The sequence below is a fragment of the Mobula hypostoma genome, chromosome 20, assembly GCF_963921235.1.
Source record: "Mobula hypostoma chromosome 20, sMobHyp1.1, whole genome shotgun sequence".
In the NCBI taxonomy this organism is placed as follows: Eukaryota; Metazoa; Chordata; class Chondrichthyes; order Myliobatiformes; family Myliobatidae; genus Mobula; species Mobula hypostoma.
This window is the reverse complement of record NC_086116.1, coordinates 47,971,244-47,991,920: the sequence shown is the minus strand read 5'-3', so window position 1 is coordinate 47,991,920 and position 20,677 is coordinate 47,971,244. Positions and strand designations below refer to the sequence as shown.

At 40.4% G+C, this 20,677-nt stretch overlaps 1 protein-coding gene across 3 annotated transcripts in view; it reads left to right on the top strand.

The window, feature by feature from the left end:
* The window catches only part of LOC134359209 (protein PHTF2-like), a 90,784-nt gene that overhangs the window by 55,599 nt on the left and 14,508 nt on the right, over nucleotides 1-20,677 (top strand). For all 3 annotated transcript variants that reach the window (XM_063072164.1, XM_063072163.1, XM_063072165.1), the window contains 5 exons: nucleotides 2,692-2,859; nucleotides 3,267-3,479; nucleotides 5,437-5,565; nucleotides 6,176-6,445; nucleotides 8,661-8,792. In XM_063072164.1, the coding sequence (XP_062928234.1) occupies nucleotides 2,692-2,859; nucleotides 3,267-3,479; nucleotides 5,437-5,565; nucleotides 6,176-6,445; nucleotides 8,661-8,792 (912 nt within the window). The remainder of the gene's footprint in view (nucleotides 1-2,691; nucleotides 2,860-3,266; nucleotides 3,480-5,436; nucleotides 5,566-6,175; nucleotides 6,446-8,660; nucleotides 8,793-20,677) is intronic.

The window sequence follows — 20,677 nt, the reverse complement described above, 5'->3', positions numbered from 1 at the left end:
AAGGTAACAAGTTCACATAGTAGCCCTTCAATGGTCCCTCAAGGATTTAAGAGTAATGAATAGGGTCTTATGGAGGTGTGTTTCTGAGACCAACTAGAATCCTCAGAAAACTAATTAAGCCCATCGCACCGACTCGACCAACGGCAGCTTGCCAGAGCCCTCTGTCAGTCTCCTGCTGAAAGTTGATCAGTCCTATGGGTTCCATGGACTTGTGGCTTTCACCACACAACTTCATACACCTTCCAGGCAAAGATCCTTCCTCGCCCAGGGATGAGGTCTTTGGAGCTTCTGATGGCGTTTCTATAGCTCTAGGGTTTTACCGGTTGGGGTTGTTAGCCCCATGCCCAGCCCTCCTCGTTTTCCAGCCAGGCTTGGGATCATCCATGGTGGAGTTTGTTTGGGAAACTAGGTCCTTGTTAAATGCTTCCAGGACTTCTTTGGCCCTTCTATGTGATAGGTCTGGAATGTGATGCTTAAATGGAGAGAGAAAAAGAATGTCATAAAGATCAACATTTACATGTATCATCTAGGGCAGGACCTTTTATAGTTAGAGGGTTGGAAGAATCCCAATGACAATAGGAACATCTTTAAACTTTCCAATACAGATTTCCCCCACCATCCAAAGGTAGAGCATTCCTATGAAACGGTTCGTAAGCTGAAATGTTGTAAAGTGAAGAAGCAATTACCATTTATTTATATGGGAAAATTTTGTGAGCGTTCGCAGACCCAAAAATAACCTACCAAATCATGCCAAATAACACATAAAACCTAAAACAACAGTAACATATAGTAAAAGCAGGAATGATATGATAAATACACAGCCTATATAAAGTAGAAATACTTTTCCACAATCATTACTGAACTGTTCTCCGTAGCGAAAATCTCACGCAAGCGCCGTCGGCAGAAAATTTCACGCAAGCGCTGTTGGCAAGAACACTCTCTCCAGTAACTTTTAAGCTATGAAGCTGCCAAATCATACCAAATAACACGTAAAAATACACAGCCGATATAAAGTAGAAATAATGTATGTACAGTGTAGTATCACTTACAGGAATTGGGACAGCGCCGAGCACACTGATGATGGTGTGTTAGGCTGAGTCGGAGTTTGGGTGGTGCAGTGGCCCCCATCCTCCAGGCCGCTGAGCGATACATTGCCGCGAAGCTCGCAGGGGTCCAGCGGTAGCCGGGAGGCACACAACACACCTTTAAGAAAAAAGCCGAAATAAACAAGCTAATTAATTAGGTGCTGCCGGACACGTAATTAATTAGCATGTTTATTTTGGCTTTTTTCTTAAAGATGTGCTGTGTGTGTCCCAGCTACCGTTGCATTTTCCGTGAATCGGTATCTGTCCGTGGCCTTGGGGTTGGGGTGGTGGGACACTGGGGTGTTTCCATTAGAGCAGGCGGCTCATCTTCTTCTATCTCTGCCCGCCTCGATGTCAAAGGTCGAGTTTCGTCATCTGCTGTGGCTGATGTGGAAGGCTTGCTTGACTGCTGAGCCTCGAGCATTTTTCTATCACACAGTTCTTTAATAAGGACTCAAACCATCCTGCAAATATCTCCTAAACCGACGTACCCTTTCAAAATTAAAGTCGTACTTTATCATTACTCATTCAGTTTCGATTGTTATCCTTTTTTCTTCCAATTGCATCAGCTCTTCATCTGTCAATTCTTGGTGATGGGATGCCAAAACCTCTTCAACATCCTGTTCGTCAGCTTCCACAAGCCAAGCTCACGGTGTCCTTACTTCGTTCACCATGATCAAAATGCTTAATTATGTCCAGTTTTACCGTAAGTGTAACACCCTTATGAGCTCTTTCAGGCTTTTCTGATACCTTAGAACTCATCTTGCAAACGACTGCTCACAGGCTTGTGTTTCAGCAATGCCGGTGAGAATGCTGTTCCGAATCCGGGGAGAGCGGCTGCTCGGGGCGCGCTCTGCCTTTTATCGCGCGCTGAATTTTTTTTTGTAACAGTGAAAACACCTTCTGAAAGCGAAAACAGGGTACTAATGTAGGTGTTTCGTAACAGTGAGGTTTCGTAAAGCGAACGTTCAAAAAGCGGGGGACACCTGTATTGCTTGCTTAATTTGTATTTGATTTTAACCAAACAATTTTGTAAAATTTTCTCTTACATTTCCAAGAATGATGAACAGTGGAGTGATTTTGATGGGAATATGTTGGGGTTACATGTTGTGGTTTGCTGCAAAAAAGCAGCTTAGGGATTTTTCTAATGAAGGTGAGTTTGAAGTTGGTTAAGATTTGACTTTGGAATTGGAGCATTGGAGTTCCATTTCTGATGATCTTCTCCTTGTTCATGGTATACTGTTTTGGAGGCTACAGAAACAAATGTTATACTAGGAGACCATAATGGAGGGTCAAGAATCATTTGGTGGGATGTAAGGTCGTTATGCCTCAGTCAGAGAAAAGTAGACTGGTCAAGGAGATGTGGTGGGCATGGATTAGTGATAAAAATGAGCAGGGACCTCTTGTAGGAAGTCTGTTGTGTATGAACCCTGTAGTGGGTAACTTATCACTTGGAAGATGTTTGCTTCAACAGTTCCTTCTCTAAGAATGAAGAGATATTTAGATCATGATGAAACTCAATGTATAATACTTACATTTATGCAAATGATGAACTCTGGCAAGACTTTTTTATTGATCTGGTTTTACTCATTTCATTTTTAAATAGGAAGCAGCTAAAGCAGTTGTAAATGTATCAGATGATGTTTCAAGTGATGAAGATGGAGAAGGTGGATTCCAATCATTCCCTCAGCGTCGCAGTGGTGAACGAATTTCAAGTGACTGTGTGTTACGGAACAGAAAATCTCACCAATACAAAAGACACTACATTGCTGAGGTTAGAATCTAGAGTTTTTTTATTTAATACTCTTTAAACCTGTAGAGCCCTGAAGTTTTGTTATTACACTATGGTGCAAGTACAGTGAGCAACGGGGGCATTGTTGTTGAACCTGAAACTCATCAGGGTTTCTTTTATTGTGAAAACATCAACCACTAGAGTTGTCTATGTGATGGCAGGCAGATGGCATTTTATTATTTTAAATTGGCTTCAGTGGTAAATACATTAATCTAGTTCTTTAGTAGCATGAGCCAAGGGCATTTCTTATACATTTCTGATACAGACTTTTGTATTCACTTGAATGTCAAACCTCCATTAAGAGCTGTTGAATAATTTTGATACTTGCATTAAATGGTATGATGCATATGACTCCAGATCAAAATTTGACTATTCATACTATTTTCTAGGAGACTGTTAAATCTGCCACAAGTTGCAGTTCACGAAGTTCACGACAAGATTCAGAAAGCACACGGCATGAATCAGAAACTGAAGATGTTTTATGGGAAGACCTACTGCAGTGTGCGGAATGCCGTACTTCCTGCACCAGTGAGACTGAAGGAGATAATGCCCACTTGAATTCCTCTGGGAAAAAGGAATACCGCGATGATCCATTTCACCTGGTTTGTTTCAGCATTTTTTCCTTTTTGAATAAAAATAGTGTTACATAGTTTTAATTGATTGAATTGTTTAGATTAACCAAAGAATCATTCTAAAGTCTGCATTTACAAAATTGCAACCTGACAATTGTTTCAGTTTAGATGAATTAGTCTTGATTCCAGTTTCTCATGCTCATCATAAAAGCTGGCTTCTATAGGCTATCTGCACTATCAAAACTAAAACCTCCAAGGCAATCTGAGTGCATAATTTGTTCTATATTTATGAAGTACTTCCATAACAGTTGACTGAACAAGTTATTCATCACATTCCTGAAAAACATAGAGATGGTGCTGAATAATCTGAGAAATAAAACCAGAAATTCTAAACATACTCAGCAGGTCAGAAAGCATTTGTGGAGAGACAAATATGTTGACTTTTTATTCTCTGCTGTCCGAGCTGTTGAGTATTTCCAGAGCACCAGGGTAGCATAACGGCTACCGCCACACTGTTACAGCTCAAGGCGTCAGAGCTTGGACTTCAGTTCTGATGCTACCTGTAAGGAGTTTGTACGTTCCTCACATTTCAAAGATGTACCGGTTAGTAGGTTAATTGGTCATTGTACATTGTGCTGTGATTAGGCTGGGGTTAAACATGTGGGTGGCTGGGCGGTGTGGCTCATTGGGCCTGAAGGGCCTGTTCCACACTGTATCTTTAAATAAAAAAAAACAATTACTGTTTCTTTCAGATTTTTAACATCTGCATTTTTTATTTTTGGATTAACAGTTTAGTCGAATACAAGATATGAATGTATATGTATTTGAAGAATATTGAAGTCCCATGATTTGAAGAGCAGACTATTATGACATTCATATCTTCTGTATTCTCTGCTGTATTTTATCTAATTAAACAGAGTTTGTTTTGCTGATATGATCACTGGAATTGATATGAAAAGCTTGCATGTATTTACCCTATCTATACCCCCTCATAATTTTATACACACCTATTAGAACTCCCTTCATTCTCCTAAGGTCCAGGGAATAAAGTCTGAACTTCTGAACTCAAATCCTCAAGTCCTGGCAACATGCTTGTAAATTTTCTCTGCATTGTTTCAATCTGATTGCCATCTTTCCTGTAGGTAGACACATGGCTCTGCGCTGCTCATTTATACCAATGTGACCAATTAACCTACTAACGTGTACATCTTTTGAATGTAGGAAACTGGAGCACCAAGAGAAAACCCACATGGTCATGGGGAGAATATACAACTCCTTATAGACAGTGGCAGGGCTTGAACCTGGGATGCTGGCACTATACTAGTATTTATGCTAATCGCAGTGCTCCATGCCTGCCTTACTGCACACAATACTCCAAATGTGGCCTCACCAACATCTTATACAACTTCAACATACCAACTCTTGTACTCAGTGCCCTGATTTATGAAGGCCAATATGCCAAAAGCTCTCTTTACAACCTTTTCTTCCTGTAATGCCACTTCCAAGGAATTACGGATCTGTATTTTTAGGTCCCTTTGTTGTACTGCATAGCTCAGTGCCCTACCATTCCCTGTGTAAGTCCTACTCTGGTTTCCTTCATCAACTTTCTCAAAGAAACTTTATAAGATTGGTTAGGCACAATCAGCTACAAGCAAAGCCACATTGACTATCCCTAGTCGGGCCCTGTCCTTTAGAATACATTCTAATAATTTACGCATAATAGACGTCAGGCTCACAGGTCTATAATTCCCTGGCTTATTCTTAGAGCCTTGCTTGAACTTTGGAACATTATCTATCCCCCAGCTCTCCAAAACCTAATATACAGTATGGCTAAAGGTGTTTGAAGTATCTCTACCAGGACCCCTGCAACTTCAGCACTATCCTCCACATGGTCCAAAGAATTGGAAGGAATAAGTAATGTTTAATCAAAAACAATTTTAATGTTTGAAAATGTATGTTGCTTTACTAGCATCTATCCTTTATCCAGAATCATTTGCCATGGCTTCATAGTTCCAGTATAAGCTTGGAAAGAGTAAGTGCAATTGTCTGGGAATGCAACGAATGCAAGAAAGCGGATATGTCTGTGATGGAAATCAGTGGCATGATCATGAAAAGAGTGAGTACGTGACTTTAAGCAGGAGAGAAAATCCTTTGAACTGTATTGCCAGTATTATGTAATAGTTATAAATGAAATATAATTTATGTAATAAATAAATTTGATTGCTTTTGCTAGAAAATTGAAATAACAGAAAATGAGAAGAATGCATGGCTTTGGCTGACATTTATCAGAAGTGTAGGAATTTTATTGTGTAATTGGTACTGATGCTCAAGTGAGCTTAAAATCTTTTTTATCATCCTGATTTTGTATGATTCACAACTAATGATTCCACAAACAAAAATTCTGCAGATGCTGGAAATTCAAGCAACACACATAAAAGTTGCTGGTGAACGCAGCAGGCCAGGCAGCATCTGTAGGAAGAGGTGCAGTCGATGTTTCAGGCCGAGACCCTTCGTCAGGACTAACTGAAGGAAGAGTGAGTAAGTTTCAAATCCCTTACTCACTCTTCCTTCAGTTAGTCCTGATGAAGGGTCTCGGCCTAAAACGTCAACTGCACCTCTTCCTAGAGATGCTGCCTGGCCTGCTGCATTCACCAGCAACTTTTATGTGTGTTGTCTAATGATTCCACAGCTTGTTTATTTATAACCATATTCTTTAAACATTGCAGGTTAACAGCTATAAGCAAGGTATTGGTTACCAGCTCTTTGGAAACGTCGTTTCTCTGATTCTTGCCATCACTCCAGTTTTGTTCAGACTCTTTCAGCAGAAGGATATCGAGCAACTATCATCACTCTCTGCTGCCGAACTCTTTTTTATTGCATTTGGTTCAAATGTAAATCGAACTGTTATCATGGTCGCCTTAAGCTTTGTGGTGCGTGTGTGCCTGATGTGGATCTTTTTCTTTATGTTGTGTGTAGCTGAGAGAACATATAAACAGGTAAGCAGAGTAATTTCAACTTCTTGTCATTATGATTGTTGCTTGAATTAGCTTGTATTTCCCAGTTGCCCAAATATATTAGAGCATCAGTTTTGATTAAGTTATTCTGATTGTATGTTACTGTGCTTGGTGAGAAATGGGGGGAAAGAAACTGAACCTGAGCCCAGAGAGAAGTGACAGCTGTTCTAGATAGATAGATACTTTATTGATCCCCAAGGAAATTACAGTGTCCCAGTAGCGTTACAAGTACACTGCAATACAAATATACAAATATTAGAAGAGAGAGAAGAAAGAATAAAAAATAAGTTACCTCAAGCAGTCTAACAGGAGGGGGTCATCACTTCGCAGCTATAGGTTGACTCATTATAGAGCTGAATGGCCAAGGGTAAGAATGACCTCATGTAGTGCTCTTCGGAGCAGCGCAGTTGTCTATGTCTATAAAGTGCTCCTCTGTTCAGCCAAGGTGGCATGCAGAGGGTGAGAAACATTGTCTTGAATTGCCAGGACTTTCTGTAGAGTCCTTTGTTCTACAACAGCCTCCAGTGTGTCCAGTTTGACTCCTATAACAGAGCCAGCCTTTCTAATCAGTTTATTGAGCCTGTTGGCATCACCCATGCTAGTGCCATTGCCCCAGCACACCACTGCATAGAGGATTGTACTGGCTACAACAGACTGGTAGAATATGTGAAAGAAAAGCCTGCATATTCCTAAGGACTTCAGTCTCCTCAGGAAGTAGAGGTGACTCTGGCTCTTCTTGGACACAGCCTGTGTACACAGTGTGGGTGGCTGTGATGCAGAGGTTCTGGGTTCTAGTCCTTGTGAAGCAATTTAACTATAAAATCTAAGTTCCATGGGTATCAATATAAGAAATAACTTCCACTTTTGTTCAAGTACTTTCCACAGAAAGATACTGCACAATTACTGTAGTATCACTGTCTGTTATTAAGCTCTTTATTGCATTTGGTTCAAATGTAAATCAAATTGTTATAATAGCTTTGTAATGCGCGTGTGCCTTGTGCATCTTTATTTTTATGCTGTGAGAACATATAAACAGGGCTGTGATCCCATCCTAAAAATGAATGTGTAGAATTAAATAAACAGTGGATTCCAGTTTATTGGGCCATTTGTTAATTGGGGCAACTGCTTATTTGAGACAACTCTAAACAACATAACTGATCGACAAAATAACTGGGATTCCCTTTGTTGATTTGGGACAGGAGACTTGCATAACAGTTTTGAGTAAACAGCATTGAGCTTTCAGGCTTGGAAATACCAGAAATGCCATAAGTGAAAATGAAACAATCACACTGTTTCAACAAATAATGAACAACAAAAAAATTGAATATATTGACAATCATCTTGTATGTTACAATGAAAATAAAGATTTGAGAATGCAACCGTCAAAAGTGTATCAAAACACAGTGAGAAATATGAAGACAAGTAAAGTGATGAACATGACACATCTGAACTTGAGCTAGTGATTACACAGGATGCCAGGAAATTTATTGTTGGATTACAACACTACTTCATGCAAGAAGCCATGAAGTCAATCCATTATCTGTACTAGGTGCCTGCTCTGATTCTATTCACTTACAGTTAATAAAAAGAACACTGCAGCGTACTCTGGATGAATTCCTCCGTCAATAACTCTTAGGAACTAATACGCAGTTTTATAGTACTGTAGTGGCATTGACAGGGCTCTAGTTTGTTCTGTATTTCATTTAAGTACATAATCTGTTACTCAGTTAAAACGGTAGTTTGTTGTTTTTTTAAATGTTTCCATGAAACCTCTGCTCATTGTGGCAGCCGCATAATTGGTCCAAAATATTCTGGTCCTGATGTGTCCCAGTTAACCAAAATCCACTGTATTGTTGTAAACCAGTATTCTTCTCTCTATAGCTTGCGTATTGTTTTAAGATTTTTAAAAGAGAGGTCTAAAGAGACAATTGACTTTTTTGTTTATGCTAATTTGAATTGATTTTTGATATTTTTATACTTAACATATGCTAATAAGATCAAAGGATATTGTCTTTTAACATGTTTGCTTAGGGAATTCTGGACAACTCTGATTTGGTGCTGATTGTGTTCTTGGCATATTTTTCTAGATACCTACCTGGGAGGATAGAATATAGCTTATATTTTTCAATTTCTTCCACCTCTGTTGTAAAACTTATCCTTCAAGGAATAGTTAAACAGCTTGCCTTTTGTTTCATAGAGATTGCTATTTGCCAAACTCTTTGGCCATTTAACCTCAGCAAGACGGGCCAGAAAATCTGAAGTTCCACATTTTCGTCTCAAGAAGGTGCAAAATATAAAAATCTGGCTTTCATTACGTTCATATCTCAAGGTAACTTCAATTTGTTGTCACATTCTGAGTCCAAATGCATCCGTCAAAATTGCTGTTTTCCATTGTAATTCTGTCTGGGAGTCTGTGGAGTAACTGAAAACAGGGCTGTCTTTTAGGATTAGAGGTTAGCTTATCTCTTGACCCTGTCAGAGACTCTCTACTTCAGGAATTTCCACTTTCCTGGCATAAAAGGGAATGAGCTGGAAGCTTCAAGGAGAATGAAAGAAAGGATTCAGAAAGAAAGAAGTCTGTAAGATTGGAGTCATAGAAAAGTACAGCACAGAAACAGGCCCTTCAGCCCATCTAGACCATGCCAGGCCATTTAAACTGCCTTGTCCCATTGACCTGCACTCAGATCATAGCCATCCCTACCCCTACTGTCCATGTACTTATCCTAACTTCTCTCAAATGTTGAAACCGAGCTTGCATGCACTACTCGTGCTGGCAGCTTGTTCTACATCTGATGACCCCCGAGTGGAGAAGTTTTCCCTCACGTTCTGCTTAAAATTTTCACCTTTCACCCTTAACCCATGACTGCTAGTTGTAGTCTGCCCAACTTCAGTGGAAAAACCATGCATTGCAATTATCCTGTCTATCCCCCTTATAATTTTGTATATCTCTATCAAATCTCCCCTTCGTCTTCTGTGTTCCGAGGAATAAAGTCCTACCTATTCAATCTTTCCTTATAATGTAGGTCCACCAGTTCTGGGAACAGCCTTGTAAATTTTCTCTTTTACTCTTTAAACCTTAATTACTTCTTTCCTGTAGGTAGGAGACCAAAATTGCACACAATATTCCAAATTAGGCCTCATCAATGTCTTATGCAACTTCAACATAACATCCCAGCTCCTGTACTCAATACTTCGACTTATGAAGGCCAATATGCCAAAAGCTTTCTTTATGACCTTATCTATCTGTGATGTTACTTGCAACAAATTATGGACCTGTATTCCCAGATCACCTTGTTCTACCACACTCATCAGTGCTCTACCGTTCACTGCGTAAGACTTACCTGGCTGGTCCTACTGGAGTGCAACACCTCACACTTGTCCGCATTAAATTCCATCTGCCATTTTTCAGCCCATTTTTCCAGCTGGTCCAAATCCTGCTACAAGCTCTGATAGTCTTCTTCGCTATCCACTGTCAGTCTTGGTGTTATGCACAAAATTGCTGATTCAGTTTACCACATTATCATCCACATCATTTATATAGATGAGAAACAACAACAGACCCAGCACCGTTCCTGTGGCACACCACTAGTCCCTGGCCTCCAGTCAGAGAGGCAACCCTCTGCTACCATTCTCTGGCTTCACCAGTAAAGTTAATGTCTAATCCAGTTTACTACCTCATCTTGAACGGCAAGCAACTGAACCTTCTTGACCAACCTTCCATGCGGGACCTTGTCAAGTGCCATTCTAAAGTCTTTGTAGACAACATCCACTGCCTTGTCTTCATCAACTTTTATAGTAACTTCCTCGAAAAACTATAAGATTGGTTAGACATGACCTACCATGCATGTTATTACCAAGCTGGTTATTCCTAATCAGTACCTGTCTATCCAGATACTCATGTATACTTAAGATACCTTCCAAAACCTTTCCCACTTCTAATGTCAGGCTCAGTGGCCTAGAATTCCCTGGTTTATTTTTACATCCTTTCCTGAACAGTGGAACAACATTAGCCATCCGCCTATCCACCGATACCTCACCTGTCACTAAGGATGATTTAAATATCTCTGCTAGGGTCCCTGCAATTTCTGCACTTGCCTCCCACAGGGTCAGAGGGAACACTTTGTCAGGCCTGGGGATTTATTCACCCTAATTTGCCTCAAGACAGCAAACACTTTCTCCTCTGTAATATGTGTAAAGCTCATGATCTCGCTGCTGCTTTGCTTCAATTCTATAGGCTCTGTGTCTGTCTTCTGAGTAAATACAGATGCAAAAAATCAATTTAAGAGCTCACCCATCTCTTTTGGCTCCGCACATAGATTACCATTCTTATCAATTTTGTCCTTTGCAATCCTTTTGCAATTAACATATCTGTAGGATCCCTTAGGATTCTCCCACATCTTGTCTCCTAGGGCAATGTCATGCCTTCTTTTAGCCCTCTTGATCTCCTCAAGTGTTCTCAGCATTTCTTGTACTCCAAGTACCTCATTTGTTCCTACCTGCTACGCACCTTCTTTTTATTTTAACCAGGGCCTCAATATCTCTTGAAAACCATGGTTCCACAAACCTGATTCCTTTACCTTTTATTCTGACAGCAACATACATGTTTCACTTTTGAAGGCCTTGCATTTAGCAAGTACACCTTTGCCAAAAAACAACCTGTTCCAGTCCACACTTGCCAGATCATTTCTGATACCATCAGAATTGGCCTTTCTCCAATTTAGAATCACAACCTGCGAACCAGACCTATCCTTTTCCATGTTTACTTTGAAACTAATGGCATTATGATACCAAATGCAAGCGTTGCCCTACACAAACTTCTTTCACCTGCCCTGCCTCATTCCCTAATAGCAAATCAGGTATTGCATGCAGTCTCATTGAACTTCTATGCACTGATTAAGGACATTTTCCTGAACACATTTAATTAACTCTTATCTCGTCTAGTCCTTTTACAGTATCGGAGTCCCAGTCAATATGTGGTAAGTTAAAATCACCTACTATAACAACCTTATGTTTCTTGCATCAGTCTGCAATCTCTCTGCAAACCTGTTCCTCTAAATCATGTGGACTGTTGGGTGATCTATAATATAGCCCCATTAACATGATCATACCTTTCTTATTCCTCAGTTCCGCTCATAAAGCTTCACTAGATGAGTTCTCCAGTCTATCTTGACTGAGCACTGCCATGTCATTTTCCCTGACTGGTAAAACACCACCACACCCTCCTTAATTCCTTCTGCTCTGTTGCATCTGAAATAACAGAACCCTAGAATATGGAGCTGCCAGTCCTGCCCCTCTTGCAACCAAGTCTCACTGATGGCTACATTATCATAACTCCAGGTGTTGATCCATGCCCTGAGCTCATCTGCCTTTCCTACAATATGTCCTGCATTGAAATATATGCAGCTCAGAGCATTAGTTGCATCATGCTCAACCTTTTGATTCTTAACTTTGTCTGAGGTCCTATCCCATGTAACTGTAGTTTAAACCCCACCCCTGTGCAGCACTAGCAAACCTTCCAACTAAGATATTAGTCCTCCTCCAATTCAAGTGCAAACTGTCTCTTCTGTACATGTCCCACATTCCCTAGCCGAAACCAAATGCTTCAAAATTTCGAAACCGTCTCCTCTTCATCAACTCCTCAGCCATGTGTTAAACTGTATGATCTTCCTATTTCTGGCCTCACTAGCACGTGGCATGGGTAGTAATCCTGAGGTCACAACCCTGGAGGTCCTGCCCTATAACTTAGCACCTAATTTCCTGAACTCATTTTTCAGAACGTCATCATTCTTCTTACCTATGTCAATAGTACTTACTCGACCACGACTTCACCCTCCCACTTAAGAATGCTGAGGATTTGATCGAAGATGTCCAGGACCTTGACATCCAGGAGGCAACGTACATCTGGGAATCTTGTTCCCGTGCCCAGAAGCCCTTTCTGTTTCCCTATTACCAGAACTCGCCTCTTCTACCCCCTTTCCTTTTGAACCAGAGTCAGACTCAGTGCCAGACACCTGTCCACTGTGATTTTCCTCTGCTTGGTCATCCTGCACAATAGTATGTGAAGTGGTATACCTATTGGTGAGGGGAATGGCCATGGGGTATTTTGCACTGGCTATTTAACTGCTTTCCTCTTCCTGACTGTCACCCAGTCTCCTGTGTTCTGCACTGTGGTAACTACTTCTCTATATATCCTATTTATCACCCCCTCAGCCTCCCGAATTCAGCTCCAGCCCCAACTCCTTAACACAGAGTGTTAGAAGCTACAGCTGGATGCACTTCTTGCAGAGTGTTTACTTAACATTACATCCTATCCTCATAGACTGGTGGCTGAGAGGTACATTGGCTTCATGATTTTCTGGAGAGAGGACAGAGCAACTTTCTAGAAAGGAGGATGTTGAACTTGCATCTATAATGTGGTGCAACAGACAGCTGTTGGCATCAAACAAATTTTGGGAGTGGTAGGTTTGGTTCCTTGTAATTTTAGTAGCTGCAATGAATCAGATCCAGCATGGTTGTAGATAGCACATTTGTATAGAGAGGTCGAGAGGACAATCATTGTGGTATTTTGCAGGAATACAGAAATAATGTCCTTTCTCCTTAGCGAAAATGTTGGAAGTTTTCTGAAATGTATTTGCCATTATATTCTTTTCCTAGTAATTTACCAAGGGGAGATCATTATTGGATTTGAACTTTCTCCTCTTTGCCAGTATAGATACTAGGACGCACTTCCATTTTTCAGTTTTGATGTGCAGGGCAGACACGGTATTAGATTCATGGTAGCCTCCTCCAATTTGCTGCTTGTTTTGCTGTCTGCCCCAGTGCTGTATTGGTGACCTTCAAATGAATTTCACTGAGGTAGCAGGAATTTCCTTTGGCTTCTCAGCACTGAAGGCAGAGTCATCTGCCCACTGACCCTGCACCAGGTTAAATGTGTCATAAGTATGCATATGAGAAAGAGAAATCAGTTGGTAGTTGAAAAGTTAATGGAGATTTTTGACAGTGAGGTGGTTAGTTTAAATGTTCTTGGTATTTTTTATAGTGTATTTTTTCAGTCTTTTAACATTAATCTTTTCAATATTCTCTAAATAGGTTGCAAGTGATCTGAATGCATGTTAAATATCTATCTGGCATGGGTAGCATCAACACCCATTGAGTCTAGGGCAGGGACTTACCAGCTTTGAAGCCATTCTGTGAGGACTGTGCTTGTGGCGAATAAGGGAAATTCTGGCCTGTTATTTATGCAATTTCCTTTACCCATGAGAATATAATCTTTGTTTATATATAATATAAAATACGAATTGTGGAATTTTTGTCAAGTAAGCACTCTGGCTTTCAAGACAATATGCCAATAAATAGAACTTTCTGGAATTAATAATATAGAATATATGTTGTTTGGGAATAATTCTTATTTTGTACAATGATAAAAACATAATCTGTGAGGGAAGTTTCATAAATGCAATGATACTCTCAGAAAGACATTGTAGATGTTACAGATATGGGAATAGGATTCTATATTAAACCAAGCTGGCATAAAAAGTGCAATAAAGATGTGACAGTAAATGGGTTATGGTGTGACAGGATGTACAGGGACATTTTAAATATAAACAGACATTTTCCCTGCCTGTTTATTGTACAGCTGATGACTTCATCCAGATTTAATTCTGTGACTTCAAAGTTCAATGTCTTTTTTGTGGGTAAGAAGACATTTTGATACCATTTAGATCGATGAGGTAACCAAGTCATTATTTTATTTTGGGATGGGTGGGTAGAGATCTTCTGTCCGGTTTTGGAATAATAGTTTAATTTATGCAGTACATTTGTTTTAACCAACATGCTTCATACAGTGCCTGCTGCTGACAAACTCAATGATTTCAAATTGTTAGGCAGCTGAGATTTAAAACCTAGATGTTTGAAGTGAGACTTGCTGCCTGTGCATCTAAGTTCAACTTCTTAAGTAAACAGGCTACATAATAGTGATTTATTTTCCATCTACATTTAATTATGATTAGATTTTCAATAAGCCCAGGTAAAATTAGATTAGTATATTTATTGAAGAAGAAAATGAGAGTAGCATTTTCTTTCTGGCTATATTTTGGGAACTAGCAATTTATTCACAGGGACTGGTATTCTTAATTTATAAAGCTGTCAATTTAAATATCACATGGTTTTGTATTTGGGAATTTGTCTAATAGAAAAGATTAATAACAAGAAAAAATATTGTTTCAGATTCATATTTTGGAAGGATCCAAAACCTAAGGAGAATTGCTTGTTATTGTTGCAAGGGAATCTTAGCTCTATTGATAGGAGTTAATGGCCACTGATTGAAATGTCTTTGTGTGGGCACTTTCATAAAACTTTATCTGATTGCACCCATGAAATGGGCACAGCCAGTCAGGATTTCAATTGTAATCATGCTGTTTCAGTTTAACTTCAGTTTAATTAACCTAAATTGCTATTTAGCTAGTTGGCAATTGTGCACAATTATGCCAGATAATTGGAAAAGGTCCTGATTTGCCTAAAGGGACTTGCATACACTCAGAATCTGAGTGCGATAGAGCCAGAGTGAAAGAACAAATCTTCCCTGTTCCCTACCTTTAGCAATAAAAGTTTATCCTGTTTCAGATTGAATACCCTAATCCCTGTTCTTCAGATCTTTGTTGTTTTCATTGCTTCAAATTCCAGATTCAGTTTTCAGCAACATTATTTTTCAAGTCTTTTATAATTCTATTAAATGGCATACGTTATTACACCAGCATGTCACGTGTATGCCTCACTAAAGTTAAAATAAGAGAGATCTGTATCCCTGGCTCCTGTTTTTTTTTCTCTTTCAATTACTTTTTGGAGTTACAAAACTTAACAGTGGTGATGAGGTGGTTTTAAAATGAATGTGAAATAACTGCCTACTTATTGAAATGAAGCAAGATATTTGAGTTTAAAAAAAGGCAGAAAACAGACGAAGTTCACAGGTCCATAAACAGTGAGTAGTGGGTGATAATAATAATAGAAACGAATTAAAAAAAATAGAAATGCCTGGCTACATTGGAAAGATAGATGTGATCGATTGCAAAACAGATAACTGGGCGATATACACTGAATGAATCAAGCAGCATTTTGAAACAAATGAAATTGGCAATAAAAAGCATGGAACACACATCAAAGTTGCTGGTGAACGCAGCAGGCCAGGCAGCATCTATAGGAAGAGGTGCAGTCGACGTTTCAGGCCGAGACCCTTCGTCAGGACTAACTGAAGGAAGAGTGAGTAAGGGATTTGAAAGCTGGAGGGGGAGGGGGAGATGCAAAATGATAGGAGAAGACAGGAGGGGGAGGGATAGAGCCGAGAGCTGGACAGGTGATAGGCAAAAGGGGATACGAGAGGATCATGGGACAGGAGGCCTAGGGAGAAAGACGGGGGGGGGTGACCCAGAGGATGGGCAAGAGGTATATTCAGAGGCTTGGAAACGAATCCTAAAGCCAACTGGAGTAAGTTGGCGACGGAGGCACGTTCCAAGAAAGGATACATGGCAGTGATAGCGAGTCTGAGTCAAAATGTGGTCGAAAAGTTGAAGAGCCGAAGAAATTACAGATGGGGAGCAGTGAGAGATGGTTTCACTGAACTCCCGTCGAAGAGAGGATCTAAACTTCTTCGGTGTAGGCATCACCGGAAGAGGCTTCGCAGTAGTGAATTTAAACATAAACAACAGGAATTCTGCAGATGCTGGAAATTCAAACAACACACATCAAAGTTGCTGGTGAACGCAGCAGGCCAGGCCAGTTTTGCTGCGTGTAATAGTTGGAAAAGCTTATAGTTTGCTTAGAAGTTTGACTGCTCCAACAAAGCCAGCCCAGATGAGCTTTGCTGATATCATGGAAGTAATGTAGGAACATTTAGAACCAAAACTATTGTTGATTGCAGAACATTTTAGGCTTCATAAGCAGAAACAAAAGGAAGGGGAATCAATTTCAGCTTATGTGTCTGAACTGAAGAAATTATCTGAGTATTGTCAGTTTAGTGATGGGCTTAATGATGCACTGAAAGATGGTTTAGTTTGTGGAATCTTATAAGAAAGCATTCGCAAATTGGTTCCTAACTGAAGCACGGCTCACATTTAAAAGAGCAGTTGAAATTGCTGTATCAATGGAAACAACAGCCAGAGATGTAATTGAGTTGCAGTCAGGAATGAAAGTGAGTGTGAACAAATTGCTGCGCCTAAACAGAAACCTGCATGGCCGAACAAACTGTGTTTCTTTTGTGGCAGGGGCTCACATACAAATGACTATTGTAGGATTAAAGGTGAAACTTGCAGAAAATGCCACAAAGTAGGACACAAAAGAGCATGTCAGGCAGCACCACTCTGTATGCTTTTGATGAAAAATCTGACCATGATGTCAATGACATTGTACTGAGTAGCCTTGAGATTTACAATGTGAAAACTGCCAAGAGGCAAGCAGTATTCTTTACACCAGAAGTGGATAGCAAATTCCAATTTAAATGGAATTGAATACTGGCTCAGCTATTTCAATTGTTCCACAAAATGAGTTTGAGCGGCACTTCCCCTGGGATCAATAAAGTATGACTATGACTATGACTATGACTATGATACTGAAATGAAGCCTGCAGATATCTAACTAAGAATTTATACTGGAGAAAAAATAACTCCATCAATGAGATGAGGTTGGAAGTGTGGGTTGTGGAGGTGCCATGCCCTATAAAAAAAGACACAAAGTCAGGTTACTGACAGAGCCTGCTCTTCTCAAGAAAGATCTGTGTATGTGCACCATGCCTTGCTCAAAAAACTTTCAGAGGACCTGAGAAGAATTGTAAAGATGCATGAAGGTGTAGAAGTCTCCAAACGATTTCTAAAGACCTGAGTGTTCATCAGTCCATAGTAAGAGAAATTGTTTTCAAATGAAGGAAACTCAGTACTGTTGCTACTCTCCCTAGGAGTGGGCATCCTACAAAGATCACACCAAGAGCACAACATGCAATGCTTAAGGATGTGAAAAAGAACCCAAGGGTAACAGCAAAAGACCTGTAGAAATCTCTAGAACTTGCTGAAGTCTCTGTTCATATGTCCACTATATGAAAAACACTGAACAAGAATGGTATTCATGGAAGGACACCACAGAGGTACCCACTACTCTCCAAGAAATCCATTGCTGCACGTATGAAGTTTGCAAGAGACGACCTGGATGTTCTGCAACACTTTTGGGACAATGTTCTGTGGACAGATGAGACAAAAAGTTGAACTTTCTGGCAGAAATGCACATTGCTATTTTAGAGGACCAACACCTCAGCCCAACTGTGAACCATGGTGGAAGTAGCATCATGGTTTGAAGCTGCTTTGCTGCCTCAGGGCTTGGAGAGCTTGCATTCATTGAGGGAACGATGAATTCAAAATTGTATCAAGACATTTTTACAGGAGAATGTCAGGGTAGCAGACTGTCACCTTAGGCTTAATAGAAATTGGATAATGCAACAAGACAATGATCCAAAAGACAAGAGTAAATCAACAACAGAATGGTTTAAAAAGAAGAAAATTTATGTTTTGAAATGGCTGAGTCAAAGTCCTGACCTTAACCCTATAGAAAGCCCACCAGAGTTGAAGCAATTTTGTAAGGTGGAATGACCTAAGATTCCTCCAAGCCGATATGCAGGACCGGAAATGTTTGGTTGAAGTTGTTGTTGTACATAGGGTTCACACCAATTACTGAAAGCAAAGGTTCACATACTTTTTCCAACAAATACACGTAATATTGGATCATTTTTCTCAATAAATAAAAGAACAAGTATAATGCTTTTCGTGTTATTTATTTAATTGGGTTCTGTTTATCTAGTTTTAGATCTTATGAGAAGATAATTCATCACTGGTATGTCATATGTTATTACATCACCACATAACGTGTGAATCTCATTAAAAGTAAAACTAAGAATAGACCCGTATCCCAGGCTCTCGTTTTTTTGTGTTTCGATTAGTTTTTGTGGTTACAAAACAAAACATGTATGAATATCAGTGTTGATATGTTTAACCATGATCTGCTGCTTTTTGGCTTTCTATTACTGAAATTGAGTCACACAATAGGGAAACGGGTCATTTGGCCCATTTATGCCAGCCAATGAGCATCCTTTTGTATTGAACCCCTTCTCCACCATCGGAAGGATTAAAAGGACTGTCTAGACACATCAAACGCTGTAAGCAAATCTACATTTTGCTCTCTTCCTCTCTCTCCATCTCTCTCTCTCCGTCACTCTCTTGCACTCTCTCTCACTTGATTCTCTTGCTCTTTTATCTATTTTTTCTCTCTTGCTTTTCCTTTTTCTCTTTCTCCTGTCTCTCTTTTCTCTTGTTTTTTTTCCCTTTCTTTCTTTTTCTGTCAGTGCATACCAAACTCTTGCTACACTCTTGGTGAAAAGGGGTCCCATCAGATCACTCACCCCTTATACTAAATCTTTATCCACCAGAATAATTCACCTCTGATATCTCTGTAGTCTACCCTATCGATACTCCGCTATGCCGCAATCATGCCACCTCTTAATCTCAGCCTGAAGGAAAACAGGCTTAGCCTGTCCAGTCTGTCCTCATACTTAAAACATCTCATTGGAGGGAACAACTTGTTGAAGTTGCTCTGCATTCTTTCCAGTGCTGTGACATTCTAGCTATAGTGTGGTGACCTTAACTGCATCAAGTACACCAGCTGAGGTCTGACCAGTGTTTTGTGACTTCAGAGTATAACTTCTCTGCTTTTGTATTCAAAGTAGCAATTTTACAAAAGTTTCCATATGCTTCCTTTATCTACTTCTACTGCCACCTTCAAAGATCTCTGTTCTTCAATGCTCCCTAGAGCAAGGTTGCCCAGCCGGGGTTCTGTGAGAGATTGTGATTTTAAAAAATGAAACATTGTTTTTTGAATACACCACAATGCTGGCACTCGCAGTGGTGGGTAGTGACCGAGCTGAGAAGTGGCAGATGGAGTTCAACCCAGAGAAGTGTGAGGTGGTACACTTTGGAAGGACAAGCTCCAAGGCAGAGTACAAGGTAAATGGCAGGATACTTGGTAGTGTGGAGGAGCAGAGGGATCTGGGGGTACATGTCCACAGATCCCTGAAAGTTGCTTCACAGGTAGATAGGGTAGTTAAGAAAGCTTATGGAGTGTTAGCTTTCATAAGTCGAGGGATAGAGTTTAAGAGTTGTGAGGTAATGATGCAGCTCTATAACACTCTGGTTAGGCCACACTTGGAGTACTCTGTCCAGTTCTGGTCGCCTCAGTATAGGAGGGATGTGGAAGCATTGGAAAGGGTACAGAGGAGATTTACCAGGATGCTGCAATCAGAGATTAAGGGAACTAGGGCTTTACTCTTTGGAGAGAAGGAGGATGAGAGGAGACATGATAGAGTTATACAAGATATTAAGAGGAATAGATGGAGTGGATAGCCAGCGCCTCTTCCCCAGGGCACCACTGTTCAATACAAGAGGACATGGCTTTAAGGTAAGGGGTGGGAAGTTCAAGGGGGATATTAGAGGAAGGTTTTTTACTCAGAGTGGCTGGTGCCTGGAATGCACTGCCTGAGTCAGTGGTGGAGGCAGATACACTAGTGAAGTTTAAGAGACTACTAGACAGGTATATGGAGGAAATTTAAGGTGAGGGGTTATATGGGAGGCAGGGTTTGATGGTCGGCACAACATTGTGGGCCGAAGGGCCTGTACTGTGCTGTACTATTCTATGTTCTAAGCCTGTTAACAATCTCGTTAGAGGTCCCTCAGCTCAGTCTGGCAGTGTGCATTAGAACCGTGTTTATTTGGTTGAGTCCATTCTCAGTTGTTGACAAGAGATGGGGAGGCCGTTGATAATTGGTGAGCGCTGTATTGCACGGAGGGGTGGATGGTAGGCTGATGAGGAGTGTGAGGTATGTTTTCCAAGCATTAAATGGACTCGCCCAACTTGGACTGCGACGTTAGCTCTCCCTCCCGAATTACCTCCCCCGACTTCCCTTACACACCGCTGACTGACTTATGGGAGCGAACAAACTCTATCAGTGCAGTGGAAAATTGGAGGAAAAATTTCATTCTAAAGAAGGAATCTTTATGCACTGCGACTCAGCTGCAGGCCTGCCGCTTTGCTGTTGTAAAAAAAGAAAATCCTGATGTTGTCACAACACACTGCTTTCTTCACAGAGAGGTGCTGATGTCAAAAGCTCTTGGAGATGAAATGAAAAAA